We start from the raw sequence: 17,871 nt of genomic DNA on the forward strand, positions 1-17,871 counted from the left end.
ATGATGCTGCCTCTTCACATATCAGGCCTGAAATATTCCCATGTGTTGACCTGCTCAGTTCCTTTACCTGCGTCACTGAAGCCCAAGACAAGATGCTGATTGATTGCTTTCAGCAGGGGAGTAGTGATGAAAATATCTACAGTTGAGTGAAGAAAAAAAAAAAGACAGAAGCTACAAACAGAACAAACACACACAGGCTAGTCAGTTATAATGCATTTTGTTCAAAATTTAAATTTGTGCTACCTCAGTTGACCTTAGAAAGGTTCTAAAAAAAACTCCCTGTGACTTATTTATTTACTTACTAATAAAGCTACAGGAAGATTGTGAATTTGTAACTAAATGGCTGGTATCTCGTTGGTGGCCTTGCCACCTAGAAAAGTCATCAATAACTGTTAAATGTTTCCCTGCTGTTTTATCTTAATTTCCTGGAGCAAAAGCTTGTTTTGGAACAGTTAGGAAATGTTGTGCCACAGGTGAAGAACGTTTCTAAATATGGAAATCGACACTTCCCTGGATGTTGTCTATGATATGTGATTGATTGATTGAGGTTATTAATCAGATGGTTAGAACTGACAGACTGGCTGTCTTATGTGTTGTACTGAACAACAGTAGTAAGTAGTAGTAATAATAGCAAGGATATTTTTACTGCATGCAATGTGCAATTTAGCCAGGACTGAATACAAAGCTCACTGGCTAGTGAGCTTGCAATGTGTGAGTTTTTTTTTTTAATGGAATTGTGATTTAGCAGTGACATGCCATATGCCATACATGCATACAGTGAAAAACAGACATTGTTTGGCCCTTCACAGTAGTTGTGCTGATGCAGCTAACGGTGGACTCCTCTTGCACTTTTACTGCTCAGTGTCATCACCCAAGTTTTGCCCTAACAGCTTTAGCCACACAGATTTTTTTCATGGGGTACTTTGTGGTCACACAGTCAACTAATCAGACCTTAGAGCTGTATTTGAACAGGTTACGTTGGTGTTTTATTTTCAGATAGATTTGTTTGTTTGTTGTTTTGGCCTGTGTCCACCCTGAGAAAAGAATCTTACTCTCTGTTCTTTAAAACACACTGTAAATAAATACCAGTCAGTAACTAGCACCATTGTATTTCAGTGGCTACTTAGGATTTAGGGAAGATGGAGTTACTCTTATGTTGTGCCTTGGTCACCCCTATATGACAAAACAGCGGGTTTAAGGCTGCATTCCTTTCAACTTCAGTCCTGCATGAAAAAATGAAGGCCTCTAAGTCATTTGAATAGACCCTAAACAATGCAGGGTTGTCCTGCAAAAAAGTAGAATCATGGTTCACTGCAATGCAGTGTTATTTGGCAAGGCACTATGTTGACAAATCACATACATGCAACAGCAGGTGGATTACTTTGTAATATGAATTTTGTATTTCTACTGTTTACCTCACTTTTGTTGTTACAAAAGTTATAAAATCCTGTCTGTGAGTATTACAAAGCCTTAGGATAGACAAACTACTTTATTTAAACATTTTGAAATGAGCCAAATAAAGACAACAAATATGTAGAGGTAAATTAGAACTCGACTTTATGTGCCAAAGTTTTCATATGCTACTATTCTGATATTATACCCATAATGTTACTTGATGTAAAATCAACAAAGTACTTGGTGCATACAAGCAGTTACTATTTTATCTCATATCAGTGTGTGTGATCCGCATATCCACACATGTAAATCCATACCTGACTCTGCTTTTCAATAATGCTTGGTGCCTTTTCAGATTTATAACATTTATTGTGGGCACAACTGCTGCAGTGCTGCAAGCGCAGGGAAGTCATAGCAACAACAAGAATGGTGAAAAGCAGAGAATAGCAAGGCTCAACATGCAGGAGACAAATCCCATTGAAGACGTGAGTGAATATCATTCAGGGAACGCAGAGTTACTGTCATAAGCTAATGCTTTTAAAAATAATGGACACTAAAATCTAACTACATTGGATTGAGATTCACAACAAAACTCAACAGTTTGCACTCAGGTTATACTTTCCTCCAGACATGGGAGTACAGAGGAGAGAGAAAATCCTCTAACCCTGTTGTGTGGATGCACTGCGTAGGATGCCAGGGTCTTTTACTCAGGCTTCCAATAATATTGGTTAATTGCTAGATTTCTCTAGCTTCTCTCAACTTGCATCACGAGTAGGCGTGGAAGAGTTTACAGCAGGGGTATATTGCTGCTGACAGAATACAGTGTTCTCATTCTCTCTCTCTCTTAATTGTCATTCCCTGCTCACAGGCACATTTCTCTGGCAGATTCCCCTGAGAGAGGTTTCCCCAGAATCTACGTAAAAGGATTCCTTCCCACGCCATGGTCTTAGGAACATCTCATTTTCATCCTCCTGCGCCTTGCTCATGCACACACATACTCCCTCTCACCCTGGCATTGTGTCCTCGTGTCTCCCTGTTCTCTCACGCTCATGTTTTCATTTTCTTTTTTTTTCTCTCTTTCTCTCTCTCCACTTTTTAACTTCTCTGGGCTTCTCTCTACTTCCCGCCCCCCCCTCATATCTTATAGATCCTCCGTGGGAGGCAGCATCTCCCTCATACTGCAGGCGTGGGCCCTTACTCTGACAAATGACATGCTGAGCCCACCAGCTTTGCGTGGGGGGAGAGAAGCTTTAAGTTAAGAAGGAGGAATGGATTTGATTGGATGGTGAAACTCAGGGGCTGTATCTTGGCAAGCAGTATTTGATCGGGCTCAGACAAGAAGTGAGAAATGCAGGGAGGAGTACAATACTATATCACACCTTCAGTATGTTTTAAGAAATCATGACCACAAACCAACACTGCTCAAAATGGTCAAGCTGTCAACTATGACACTAAAAACTTATGGTAAAACATTAACCATGATATAGAGTAAACACTGGTCTAGACAGCTTGTAGCTTTAACTTGTGTTTTGGTTTAGCTGATCTTTGTTAATAAATCACTTACGAGTGTTCCTTGGCTAACTGCTGGGCCAGAGAAATTGCTGTAGGATCTCGGTCTAAGGCCAGGACTGTAACGTCAGGAACCATATTCAGTATTGCTTTGGTATGACCACCACCTCCAAATGTCATGTCCAGGACCACCTACATGCGAGAAAGCAAGAAAACAACACGTTCGTCTCACAACAGAACTATACATGATTCATCATCATCATCTTATGTTAGTTCTTTTTTGAGTGTTTAATTCACAGTGGTGACTGTAGTGACTACAGATTGGCCTGTAAGTTTAAGGTAGACTTCGTCTTTGAAAGAAGGTTGTCTCTTTACTTGAAAAATGGAAGTGTAATGCTCATAATTCAAATGTAAATATTCCAAGATTTAAGTTTTCCTCCCAATTTTATTTATTTTTTCCTTCCTGTTTCGTGCCAATTGTTTCTTACTATGAAATATTATATATATATATATCTATATATATATATATATATATAAATAAAATTTAAATCAACACATGACAATGTTCTGCTTAATAGCCTCACATCCTGTGCAAAAACAGTAAAAATCCCCTACAAGTTCTTTTTATGTTGTTATTTTGTTCTGCCCTTTGCATTTTAAAAGGCTGTGACAGATTAAAAATTTATTGTGGGAACATTTAATCTAGAAAAACCCACTGACACAAGATAAACATCACAGGGCAATTGTTTAATCATTCTTTAAATGACCTATGATTTCTTGTGAGTTCTGGCAAATGTCGATTATTTCCTTTGATTTATTTTTAGGTCCCACAGCAGTGTTCATGTAAGTCAATTAAACCATTATTTATTCACCCGTTCAGTCACCAAAAACATCATAAAAATAAAGACCTTCACAAAAATTAAATACTTTATTATTTCAGAATCAATATTTTCAACTCAATTGAAGCTGTTCTAATCAATATATTTATATAACCAGTGAACCAAATAACTATGTGTAAGTAAAGTTTTTATTGGTTCCTACCAATAAAAACTTTTGTCCTGATATGTGTTGCTCTGATTAATTATGTCAAAGTGGTAATTATGTGATTGATCAATCGATCATCTGCTAAACTTAATCCACAGATCTCAATAAGTCTCATCTCATATTCAATTTAATTGTGAATCGATGCACGCACTATCTACCAACTCTTATGCTTTCCGAGGGACACACTCACTTTCACCTAAAAATGCCAAGAAATGCTTCATATATCACTACATTGCTAGCTAGGTATTTATTCAATAATATTATCTGCCAGAAACACAACTATTGGACAAGCAGTGTATGAAAATGCGCCAGATCACCTTATTTTACTATTAAAAAGTCCTGTCTTGTCTTGTAGTCCTCTAAAAATACAACTATAACACTCCGTGACACTGTGATAGCAATGGTACAACTTACTGTGCCAATAACCCCTCCTCTCAGTCTAAAAAATTAAGAATGAAACATAAGGCAGCCACAGGAGAGCTGTTAGGTCAGAAAAATAAAAACAGTGAATCCATGAGAATGAATTCCCATATGAAAAATAATAGTGTAGAATAGAAAGGAGCATTGCTGCTCCTTTTACGTGTTATGGTTTTGGTGGTGAATGTTTGGATAAGCACTGTAAACGTCATAATTTTCAAAACGGAAATTAAAAGGTAATTCTGAAACTGGACAATATTAGCTCTCTCCTCTGTAATGAAAAAAAAATATTCCTTATCCTATCCTCCAAATGGAGAAATACCACTGGATATCTCCTTAAGTAACCACTCATTTGCCCAAAAGAATATGCATGAGAACACAATCACTAGAGAACTCTGACATATAAGTGTTCAGGTTGACAGTAGTGTTTAAATCAAACATGTTGAAAATGTGTAATTATCTAATTCAGGATATTGTCATATGTTTATGTCAGTGTTACAGTGTATTATAAGCATGAAACTGTGAAATACAATTTAATAATATTGTCATGAGGAGCAGGGAGAAGAAAATGTTTTATCAAGGAAATGTCCAATACCTGCCAACCATTCTGCAGCATCTTTGCTGCTAGTCAGGTAGCTGTTAACTCAGCTGTATCCATGGCTTGCAAAGCAGAAAACATCTCTTGTCCAGGCATATTTCCTTTTATATTTTTTGACTGCCACTGCTACAGAAAAAAAGGAAAAAAAATCCCAGCCCTGCATTGGCTGAACAGTCTGAGATTGTTTGAATAACTGGCTGGATTATGTTTTACTTTTTATTTTTTACAGTTCTGCACTATGATGTATTATAATGTCAGCAAATGGTAGGGAACAGATGTAAAATGACACAAAAGGAAATGCCAGCTATTCCCTACAAAAACATTAAACCTGTCGATCGATAGTGACGTTGAAGGTGGGGTGTGTGCGTGCATGTGTGAGGGAAGAAGTGATCAATGGCGGTTCCCTCTTCTTTCCAGCGCACAGCAGCAGATGGGGAGGGGGTGTGGGCTAGTGGGATGAGTCACACGCATAATGAACTTGCCTGTTGTGCTATTCAATACAAAAAAGGAAAACGAAAACAGAAACACAAACAACAAAGTAGGCTGGCTTTTATTGAAACAGTCGACACAAGCAACCAGGAGACAAACTGGTCCTCTACTGGAGTGTGCGACACTTGTCACAACAATCTTTTGTCACATCTTGAGGAAGCTTTGGCTAAAAGAACAAAGGTAAAGCCTATTTATTGCTCTGGTGACAGCACAGACTGCCGGCAGATGCTCCATATTCTTAGAGGTGGTTGGTTAGAAATATAAATACTGTATATTTATTCACATTTGTATCACTGCTGCACTGAGCACACTCACTATCCATCTTTATGAGGTTTAAAACAAGTTCCACACCCTTCACTCACTCACACACATACACACACCAAATACACTAAGCTAAAAATTAAGTGCATGCAACCTAAAATTGAGCATTGGTGTTTGTGTTTACAAGGTCATTTATAAGGTAAATTGAAAATCTAGTTCTTTCACCCTCAGGGAGAACAAGCTTCTTCAAAAGCTCTGAATGCTGCTGTGAAAATCTTCCCTCTTTTTTTTCAAAAAACCTGCTACTTCTGCCACCAGATGGACAAAACAACTTCTTGAAAAGATTTTGTGATAATGGGTTTGGCATTTGCAATGATGATTGACACCAAACTTGGGAGTGAGTCATTCACATTGATATTTCATACAGAGGGGTGTCAGCGAGGCTCTCACCTAGACCAGGCCTTCCCAGAGAAAGCAGCAGACTGGAATTAAGCCAGAACACAACATGGGTCATCTCAGTCTCTAAATGCAGGGATGATACTTAAAATAAAAGTAATTACTGTAGTCTATGTTTTGTACTCTGCTTTGAGTGTGTAATATCTGCCTTTCCCAGCAGAGGGAATAGGAGAGTTAGGAGTGGCCCAAGTGGTGCAGTCCAACAGTGAAGCTGCAAGGTGCTATAATGCAGGACACTTCAGCAACCACCCCACAGCATTCTTAATGAGAACTTTTTTTCCCAAAAGGAAAAGGTAAACACATTATAGAATCTCATTTGGTAGGCTACATCAAAAACATGGGTAAGAGCATCTGTTTATAAAGATTTTACAAACATATGACGTGGTAAAATTAAGAATTTTTGCATTAATGAGATTTTGCAAACATAATACATCTCATATAACAGTAAATAATATCCTGGCCATATGTAAAAAGGGGCATCATCTCAAGTCTTTTTATGGTTGAATTTATTAGGAAAAGGGGAACAGGAACCTGAGAGAAGTCTGAGTACTCACCTAAATCCTACTTGTGACTCCCCAGCCCAGGTCAGTTACAGTGGGGGATCTAAAATGTCATTGAGGGGAGTTTTTACAGATCTTGTTACACTAACACACAGACCATTAGGGAGACAGATACACAGGTACAGGATCGCTTTTCTTGTCGCGTCCGTTGCCATGGCAAGAGTGGAGGTAACCGGTTTGCATTTCTTTCTCTGTCACACAAAGTTCATGGCGAGATACAAATGCGCACAAATTTGTCAGGTGTACGCCATGAGAGCATGGTATGGACAGATGAAGGTGGAGGTTGTGATTATGAGAATGACAGCGGTTTTATTAACTGCAGAGAGTGGTGAAGTGTGTACATACCTGGCCATTGTCTGTTTGGACTTGACTGTGGATATAAATCTCACACCTAAAACTGCTGCTATGCTCAAATTATATGAAGATTATTTTACAATTAATTTACTTTTTAACAACACGCTTATGCCTGAATCATCTTGTTACATCTTCAGTCAGTTTCTCTACAGCTTAACGCCACAAGTTGATTTTAACTTTACTTTAAAAGGGTGTAAATAAGTTTTTCCTGTCTCTACCTTATTTAAACAAATGTAATGGGTGTATGCATTGGTCTTGCAGATAGAAGGTGGAGGTGGGGGTGCACAAAGCAGATGGCCAGTGAGAGCAGACAAACTCAAAAGGCATGAAAGCTTCCTGCAATTACTCTGTCAAGAGGTTATGTTGATGGCGATCAGTGATGTCTGAGATGCATGCAGCCTAAATTTAAAGTGTACTAAACATACTACCTGTGTGTCTGAGAGCAAGAGAGAGTGAGTGAATAAGTGAGTGAGTAAAAAAAGTGATACAGGAGCACAAAAATGTTGACAAAACTCTCTGCCAGAGGGCACCTTCCAAATGCCTCTCTGTATGTTAAGCTAATCTCTCTTTTGTCAAAGGAATGCTGCAGAGTTACGACAAATACTTTCATTCCTCATCTATTCAGTACTGTTTGCACTCTTTTGGCGCAAGTTTAAATAAAGGCACCTGAAGAGGTATTTGAGCTAGGTAGGACAAGACACGTCTACACGCGTAACAACAGCATTCGCTTATTTGCCTCCAAAAACACCCACGTAAGGTATGTCTGATGTAGGTCATTTCCAAAATGATGTTATTTACTTATCCTAGCAGATGAATGTGCACCAATCAGGAAAGGTTTTTTTTTCCCCACTTAGACTTGGTTTTAGGATTTGGGGCTTAAAAACTGCATAATGAGACTAAAAACTCCAACCATAGCTGAAGGCTCTCAAACGGCTCACTTCCCTCCGGTAAGGGGATGGGTTTGTTTAGTTATGAGGGCGTAGGACAGGTATGTTTTTGAAATGCGTTTCATGATTTCAGGTAAATGCATATGTGATAAGTTGTGAGAAAACATATGGCATTGGGTTTTATTTATACCTATGCAAAGCATGTGGCTATACCTATGCAATGTGCATTCTAGTCTATCAGCCAGTTCCCTCCGTCCTCCTGTTGGTCCAACACTTTGGCCCCTAGTTTGCCATGAACACTAATGAATGGATTAATGCCATGAAATTTGGGGCCGATATTCATGCTCTCTAAATTATAAATTCTAATTTGGTAAATGTTATCATGCTATTTGCAGATGACGTGTGCTGGTGCTACGCAAATAAGAAAGTGAGTTGGAACATCAAAAGAGCTGGTCAAAGATAAATATGAGAGTAAAATAAATGTTTGTTTTTTTTGTAATTCATTTCCTCAATTGTTTTGAAGTAGGGTTGAGGTTAGGATTATTTATTTATGTATTTGAATATACCCATGGCTACACATAAAAGGCTATAATACAAATATAATTTGTCACACTTCACAAATGTGAATCACATCACTACAGAAATGGATTCTCCTCATGGCTCTTAAGAAACGACCTGCCGCATTTCAAGGGGTTGAGGGAAAATGATCTGATTAAATGTTATTGAAGACTGACTTAAGTCATCCTACAAATGATGTCGAGCCCCTTTTTAAAGACTGCACCATGCTGCTCCTCTGACCACCACAATCGTAAAAGTTAATTAGTTAGCTGTACCCACTGCACTGTTACCTGCACTGACTGAGTCACACTATTTGCTTTGCTAGAAATGCTCACACACCTGGTAACATGTACGAACAGGTATAACAAGGCTGACAACACCAAAGGAGATCAAACAAAATCTAATTGGGGCATGATTAGACTACATACAGGGGTATTGTATAAATCTGTCCTGTTCACATGCGTTTCTTAGAAGTCCACACTTAACTAGAAGTCTAATTAATTATTCACTCAACACTTCATGCTCACAAGAAGATACCAGACCAAGCAGCAACCTTGCGGCTTGAAAAATGAAGCCAACACTTAAGTGCTAAAAACTGCAGCTCTTCAAATGGCCACTTGAGGCTGGCTCCAAAAGGCAAGTCAATTCCCATTTGCCCCCATGCTAAAATGCCCAATATTACAACAGAAATAAACATGCTTACAGCCTGCTACAAAAATCGGTTTTGGTCTTTATAGCTAATTTCCCCCTTTATGACAACTGAACAGGGATTGGATTCCTATATAGCTCACCCGTTTAGTGACAGGTGGGTGAGCGTATGCTTGCCACAAACCAGCACGCACCAGCAAGTCTCGGCTCCACACGCGCCTGAACGCTTTGCCCATTTTTGTATTAGCTGGAAGTTAGGCAGAGCCAAGCACTGGCAAGATGGTGATGGCGGAGCAGCTCACTCTGAGCTTCAAAACTGCTCTTCAGAAACCTAATAGTGAGGTCAGGGAGGCTATGTCCATCTTTCTTTACAGTCCATGTACCAGATTCAAAGGGATCTCTTCAAATTGCTTATTTTGTCTGGGCCAATTTATAAAAAAGTATTCAGCTTAGAATGAAATGCCACAGTAATAATAATAAAAAAAAAACAAAATTCACATTTGAGGCCATCACAGGTTTCAACATTTCATTTTTGATTTATCAGCGTTAATAATGATCTGATCACTCACAAAACACTGTTGTCATGATTTTGTAAAGGAAGCAATGGCAAGCTTCGACTGCAAGTTGAACATCTTCCCCTGAGGAAAATGTGACTGAAGAGTCAGAGACAGAGAAGAGTAAATGTGTATTGTTTACTGCACAGACATATCCATAGAGACACAGTGTATATGCTGCGAAAAACAGGATCACTGAGTTATGCCCAGTATTAAAGTTTTGATGTACATAACTTCTAAGAAAACCATCTTGAGCTGTTAAATGCTGTTTCTTCACTGGCTTTCTTTGTTGGTAAATTTGTTATTACAGTCACAAATACTGACTAACCATTGTTGGGTATACTTAGCCAGTGCTTTGTCATTTTTCTAGAGACATCCCTTTTTTGGATTGGCTGCAAGAGAACATAGGCTTTTGGCCTACAAGCGTGTGTAATTCTCAGTGTAGCACAAGGCAGAGGACATACTGGAAAACTATCTAAACAATTTCAGGAAGCTGGACAGTCTGTTTGTCATGGTGTGTCCCCACACCATATATAGCAAATTTCAGGCACAATCTGGGCTGTTATGAAACACATATGCATGGTTAAGTGTTTTTATTTTCCTTTTGGTGTCAGCCTTGTTTTAAATGTATAATATGTAGCTTTTCCATATTAAAATGTCAACAAATGACTTTACCTATGTTATCTATTTTTTGGAGTAGTGTACTTACATGATTCCAAATGTTTCCAGCAATTTTCAAACCTAGAAAAATTCATAATTGTAATCATGGTAAAGGTCCGTTTCATTTGGTCACCTGACATATCCCCTATGTGTATGCATCTGCATTATGATTGCCAGAATCAGTCAAAATTGACTTTTTATCCTGTTTTGAGCCACAATTTTAGGGCACACTTTTTATACTGTCATTTTTAACTGGCTGAAGGATTTTAGTCATCGGACATCTGGATCTTAAGATTTCAGAGAAAAAGGCTAATAAGTTGTACCAACTGTTTTTTTTACAGTCCCTACTTGGTTATAAGACAAGGTCCTTCCAAATGTACAGTGCAATTATAAACACCTGTATGATGGATATCAAACAGGACAATACACTACTGAAAGCGTAAAATACAGTAGTATGTCTTTATATAACATTAAGGGGGCAAAGAGAAAGAATGGCGACATTTCCTCCACTGAGTCTAAAATTTCTAACAGTACAGAATAAAGGCTGTGTTGGTGTAGAGGAAAGTGTAGCTGGGGGTCTGATGAGAAAGTGATAAAGAACACTGATCTGTGCAACTAGAAGTCCAGGAAATCCAGGAAAGAAAGAACACAGAAGTGAAGATACTTCAGTAAGACACTTCTTCTAACTACCTACACGTCAAATGTAAATTCATGGGCCATCCCACAGTTTAACTTTAATAAACACAAACACATTGTCGCTTTATTTACTATAATGGCTCTATGATCATGAATGTTTTACTTGAGTATGATTGCACTACATGATTATGGGGCACATTTGCTGGTCCCGGGGAGAGGGAAAAATAACCAGGAGCTGAAACTACCATAAACTGAATTTAAATTGACCAGGTTGCAGCAGTAAAAGCTTGAACAAAAGGCAAGAAATACCAAATCTACTCCTTTAAACATCTTGCAAATACAAAAAAAAAAGAAAAGATGTATTTTAATGGTATGTAAACAAAGCTAGCTCTCAAAGGGAGAAGGCTACATACTTGAGTAGTTGGAAAATTGAACCTATACTTCTCATTGAGACCAAAACAAATAATTTTTACAATTAGTGCTTCTATTTTTCCCAATAGGGGCATGTTGACATGACATTATCTGTCTGGATGCTCCAGGATGCTCCAACTAGCTTGGAAATATAACTAATCGGAAATAATAATATGATCATCTGTGGCAATGGCTCAAGACTATCAATAGTTCCTCCAGCTTTCAGCTCAGGTGGATCATTTTTAACATTTTGTACATACTGTAAATGTGCAATGATCGCTGTCCAAGGTGCTGATCCTGGGACAGGAAGGGATGTGGGAGCTGCCAGACTCAACAACATCAACATTGTTCCTCAGATTGGGCAAACTGGTGACAATTTTTTTTCCCTATAGGTGTGAATATATCATTTTGCGTAATTGAAACATGTGGGGCCCTTTGGGGATGAACAACAAAACAGTAACGCTGTACTGGGGTTGCAGCAGAAATCTCAAGAGACACATAGCAACAAAAATTTAAATATGAACATCAAACTATGACTACGTACGACTACAAGAAATATATATTTTTTTCATGTTGTGGGTGAACTCAAGGTTAAATACAACAACACAAAACTAATTTTACAAAACCTCTAATACTACTGCCAATATTTTGAATGAATACATACATACACTCAGTAGCCGCTTTATTAGGTACTATATATACTGCATTTCAATAATACTGTTTAATACTAGATTACACTGCAAACTGTTTCTAATTTTTTTGTCCTTGCCATTTGCATACGAGAAGGGGACAGAGTATCAGAAACATCTCTGCATATGATGTAGTACAACACCACCGCTAACATTGAGGTCCAATGTTAAAACATAATTACTGGATTGCTTTAGACTGTACAGCGTGTATTAGCTACTATGTGAGTGCAATTATATGCACATCACATGCAGGTGCAAGCCTACTGGAGAAATGTCACCTTGAGCAGGTTTTGATGTTTAGGCCTATCAGCCTATTGGTCATATATGGGTGACAAAAGCATTTTAAAACATTTTGACCTGACAAAAATCCTACTGGAATTGAATTTTTGTCTTTCTAAATACATTTGTCGTTTGGAGTCGTCGTCATTGTAGACATTAATATCATGATAATTATCATCATTGTTTTATTGCCCAGCCCTGAGTGTCAACAAGTAAAATGTTAGTGGCATAGCGGCGCAATCAGTAAAGAGGCACTAGTTAGGGTCACAGACACTGAAGTAGGATGCCAAGCTAGAAGACCTAATACCTCCATATTTAATGGATGGTTGGGTGGTTGTTTGTCTTAGTAGAATGACTGCATTTAAAACTATTTCTTTTACTCACCCTGTAACATGGAGGAGGACATGAAGATATACTATGCCCCTCCAGTTCTTCCTAGATGCTACAAATGCCATTAAAAACAACAGTCCCTCCTGAGGTCCTTCCTTTACATGATGTGTTGCTCAGTTTTGGACTGATCTTAAATGCTTCATGTACAGATGCTGATATATTATGAAGCGTCTTGTGATACTGCAATGTAATCCCTCCTCACTATACTCACCTCAAATCAAATACCCCAACATCTCAACCCCCTCACATTCGTCCTTTTCCTTTCTTCCTTCCTTCCTTCCTTCCTATAGTCTTTTTCCCTCACCACCACTTTCACATAATTCATACCAGCTCTGCCTTGTTCTATGGTTACATTTGCTATGTTTTTCAATAAATATCTGACTGCAAAGAGGAAAACCCCAGACCCTGTCCTCCTCTACATAAAGCTCATAAAGTCCATGTCAAGCATCCACCCACTCCAAGGTTTCCTGAGACTGGCTCTTGCACCACAGTGGTGCTGAGGAGATCCCTGGAGAAACGGGGATAGCAGGCACTTGTATCCTCTCTGAAAACTATGAGCCAATAACTCAATATTTACTATACGTGGGCAATCCAAGACAACGATTAGTCTTTCTACCACAGTCTATAGGCTGCTTGCATTGTGAGAAAGTAATCTAAAAGTAACTGGACTTAAAAAAATTAATTTAGCTACAGAGACAGCTGTTTTGATGAAGGATTAGACTTATTTTCTGTCGAAATTAAAATGTAGCTTAATGTACTTAAAGTAGCAACTTAAAGTTAATTCTGAAACATTAGAAAATTTGTTCATGTATGTTTAAATTGAAATTGGGGCCAAAGCATGACCAAAACATCATGGATGCAGGGGATTATCATCTGCACTGCAAAGTAATCACATTATCAAGCATCAGTCTGTGTGCCAAAATAATGTTAATGACATTTTTATTTACCTTGTGTGTTCTAAACCTTTCCAAATAAAGTGATTTACAGGGGAGAGTAAAGCATTGTGGGGATCTGATTTGGAGGCAATGAGTGACAGCTGGGAAAGAACTGATTGGACACTGGAAGGAATGGAAAGGGAGGGACCTCTACTGTGTGCATGAGTCATCACTCTCCACCCCCACCCCCCCCCTAGCCAAACTGTCTGTTTTTGTCTTGCAGGTTGGAGATTTACTGAGCCACATTTTCTCTGCTAGAAAGATTCATTTTTGCATAAAATGCAGACCATAACAAGCAGACTGTAACAAGCAAATTATAGTGAGTAACATCATGAGTAAAATTTGCAAGATGAAGAATGCAAAAAAAAGGTACAATGACTGTTAAAGATGACTTTACAGCTAGTACAAGATATCTTAAATATAATCTTATGTGTTTAATTATAACAACGTCAGTGTTTAATGCGTAATATAATATTCTCATACATCAGTAGAGTGCTGAATCTGCCGAAACCTAGTTGCACTAAGATACAATTTAGACATGTTACCATACTAATATGCCTGGCTTAAACTATAAACTAACTACGGATTTAACACCTAAACATTTTTAAAAAATGACAACTACCTTACAACTGCCTCTGAATACTCAGCATAGTGGCTCCAAGATAAGCATCCTTACATTAGCAAAGGCTACAGCCTCAATTCTGTGCTCTGTGGCTGTGGGAGACAGCCATTCATGATAATCAAATTAATGTTTCTCACAGTCTAGCTAGTTTAGGGTTGAAAATAGGGGAAATAGGTTGCTATGTGTGAAATCCTCCTCATTACTTTGATTAGTCTAGTCAAATCGTAATTGTCACAACTGAGCTGGTATATAAACATTCAAGAGGAGTATAATTCTGCATTATTTGACATTTTGTAAAAACAAACAAACAAACAAAAAAAAACTCAGATATCCCACACTTAATTATGAGCCAAAGAAAAGCTTTAGCTAGATTACTGCTAAAATATTAAAGTTCCCATCCACTAAAAACTGTGTTTTGCTTATTGTTATTTTACTCGGATGTCTGACCTTCACTGTGCAGAATGATGTATGTGCAGAATCTGATAGTAGATGGCTGTTTTCACATTTATTGGTTGAAGGGAGAACGTTTCTCTGTGCCCACCTTATATCTGAGTTTAACATGTGTACATACAAGCACAATTTTGTGATCTCACAACTGGTTTGAAAGCCAAGTGTGGTTCAGTGTTCAGTTTACAATAAGTGTGATGTGAAAACACGAATCCTCCAGTCCACACAGACTGACTAACTTTTCAGTGTAGTACACATCTTGAGTCCAGCTGTGAAATGCAAAATATTTGCATAAGTATAGATTCTGGGCTTTTCAGTGTCTGAGAAGGTGTAGATGTAATTTTAAGAATTTTTAAAAAAGTATCTTTACTTGTGGCTAATGCAAAATTATTATTCGAAGTATAGTAATTTTTGTGTCTTAAAACATGTCTGCAGGGGATCTTTACAACAACTCACTCCCACAAATCACAAATATATTTCGCTTGATACTGGTCAGTAAACTGCTTGCACTATCCATTCTTGTCGATGTACACTATCACAGGCAGATGCGTATTGGGATACGCCACTATCCCATTTCCCAGCATCAACACCCATCAACTATTCAGAAAAGCAAAGACTGTATAACCTTTGCTCCCTGGATGGGCACATACCAGTTTGTACCTTGACTTGACAGTGAAGACACATGATAGGTCAAGATGCTACACTGTAAATAAATAATATATATATATATATATATATATATATATATAACAACATGTGAGGTCAGACAACCAAACTTATTTTGACATGCTTACAAATTGTCATTGTTAAATAAAATACACAACCTGCTAAATTTCAGTGGATAGGAAACACCACAAAGTGTAACAGAAATGCCAAAAGGCTATTTCTTTGTTTTAACAGGAAACAAGAAATAGGTCAAATATGATGCAGTGGATCTATTCATAATGATTACATGCTTCATTGGTGCCTGCTCTGAAAGATTTCTCTTAAGTGTTATGTTACTGTCAATACAGTGCCACAAGGAAACAATGCAAACTATATAAAGCCCAAGAGAAAACAGATGTGAAAAGAGGGGGTGGAATCATCTAACTATATTCACAAAATGTAAAGAAGCATCAGGAAAGATGGCTTTCCCTCCTGAAGGTGAATTTCATGGTACTAAAGGAAGACAAAAGAAGAACAGGGCCAAGTCCATTAGGGAGTGCAAAGAGGAGTCAACCTAAATGAAGGCCTCGTGGTAGAAGGCATGGTAATAGGGAAGAGACATCTAGAGGCATTTAAAAAGATGCTCCCAGTAGTTTGAAGACTGGGTTGACAATACAATATAAAATAAAAGGAACTAGGGAATGGGGTGGGGGCAATGGAGACGTCTTGGGGGAGGGGGTAGGCTTGAAGGGAAGAGTTATAGTGCAGTGTTATGTGCTAATTTTTGATTAAGATGCCCTGGGCCTTTCCATGACTGGCACTATCATCAGTCCATCAATGTTTTGTACTTACAGTACCTGTTAAAAAGATGTGGAGTTACTGTAAAGGCCACAAAGTGCAGCACATGTCAGTGCAGTTAAAGCTACAAAAACGACTAGACATACTGTAGGTATATCAGTACATACTGTATTGTTTTCTATTTTCCTTATTTGTTGCCTCAGTGTCAATGGGTGGCTATACTCATAGTATTAGCCTATTAATCAGGCAGAATTGCCATTTCGTTTCACTTCATTATCCCTTCTGACACTGTGATCATGTTAGCAGTTTTCTGTTTGTGAGGGAGAATTATTTTGCCCTGAAGTGATTGATGTCACTTTCAGTCAATACAGGAGCTGTGGTTGGGTTGCTGGGAACAGATACCAAATGTCTTGTGGATTGAACAAATGTCAATTAAAAACACTTTGTGTTATTTTTGTGGGAATTTTTATATGACTGTCTTACTAACTCTGGTACAGGAAGATGATGTTCCCAGTCACTCCTACAAATTAGAGATGCGGGCAACAATTGAGAGATCTATGACAGTATTAACATTCAATGGTTGACAAATGTCAATTGTCTCACACTCTATATGGTAACATTGTCTAACCTTAAACTTAAGTTGCTAGAATAGAGACAGTACTTTGTAAAGGTGGAAATGACCAAAGGTCAGACTTTGAGGTGCCACTCAGACAAATGACCATCAGCTAGCTCTGGGTTTTCAATCTCTGACATCAGTGTTTTTAGCCTTTGGGGAGTAGTGATCAGTCTCAGGACCCTCTAGATACCTGGAGGGTACGTAGGTTTGTGTGTGAGGGCTGTATGCCAGCATCATGTTGCTGATGCAGTGGAGATGAAATTTACTACATCTAGAACTGTTGTCAGTGTGTATATATTTTCTTCAGGTACTCACATCAGTAAAAGGTGAAGCTGTTGTATGAGCCAAAGCACATCTGGCCTTTGAGGCATTAAGTCTAAGGGTGGTGTACTGGCAAGAGGATGAGGCAAGTCTCAAAGGTCTTAAAGTGAACTGATGCAGTGGTCCCCAGAAAGACTTTCCCACAAATGCTTTAGATGGGAGAAGATTGTACCCATCACTGTATTCAAGGGAAACTAAGATATTTAGGAGATCCATTTTAAGCAAGGTGTTTGCACATGCTGAGGAAGTTTATACAAAATCAACAAGACTGAGCAGGGTCATTTTGGTTAAACTGTGGAGGTAGACATAGTGTAGGAACAATGAGCTGGAAGCGAGGAAACCTCTGTTACTTGTTTAGGTCAGTAGTGTCATGTAGTGTCAAGCGGACACGCTCTTCCCTGCCAAATTAGTCAGGAAACAGAGTAGGCAAGGAGTGGGAGCACCCCAGCTGAGAACCACAGAACTTCATCTGGATGCTATTGGGAATATAGATAATGTTGGTTACACAGATAAGGTCAGTGCAACTGACTTTTATCAGAAATGGTCCAACAGCAGTTTAATAAAGATCATTTAGATGCAGGAACACATACTGAGCTAGATCAGTAAGAGAGTATACATCACACCTGTTTTAAATTACCTTCAGTCTAAATTGGCCACAAGATCTAGGTTTACAATACTATTTCATCTCTATC

General features: G+C 38.3%; 1 protein-coding gene across 2 annotated transcripts in view; it reads right to left on the reverse strand.

Annotated features, from left to right (window-relative positions):
* The window catches only part of mettl15 (methyltransferase 15, mitochondrial 12S rRNA N4-cytidine), a 42,982-nt gene that overhangs the window by 16,360 nt on the left and 8,751 nt on the right, over window positions 1-17,871 (reverse strand). For both annotated transcript variants that reach the window (XM_071488698.1, XM_071488699.1), the window contains exon 3: window positions 2,960-3,096. In XM_071488698.1, the coding sequence (XP_071344799.1) occupies window positions 2,960-3,096 (137 nt within the window). The remainder of the gene's footprint in view (window positions 1-2,959; window positions 3,097-17,871) is intronic.

This window comes from Trachinotus anak, unplaced genomic scaffold, assembly GCF_046630095.1.
Source record: "Trachinotus anak isolate AG129_WGS33_773 ecotype Australia unplaced genomic scaffold, CSIRO_AGI_Tana_v1 ptg000011l, whole genome shotgun sequence".
NCBI lineage: Eukaryota > Metazoa > Chordata > Actinopteri > Carangiformes > Carangidae > Trachinotus > Trachinotus anak.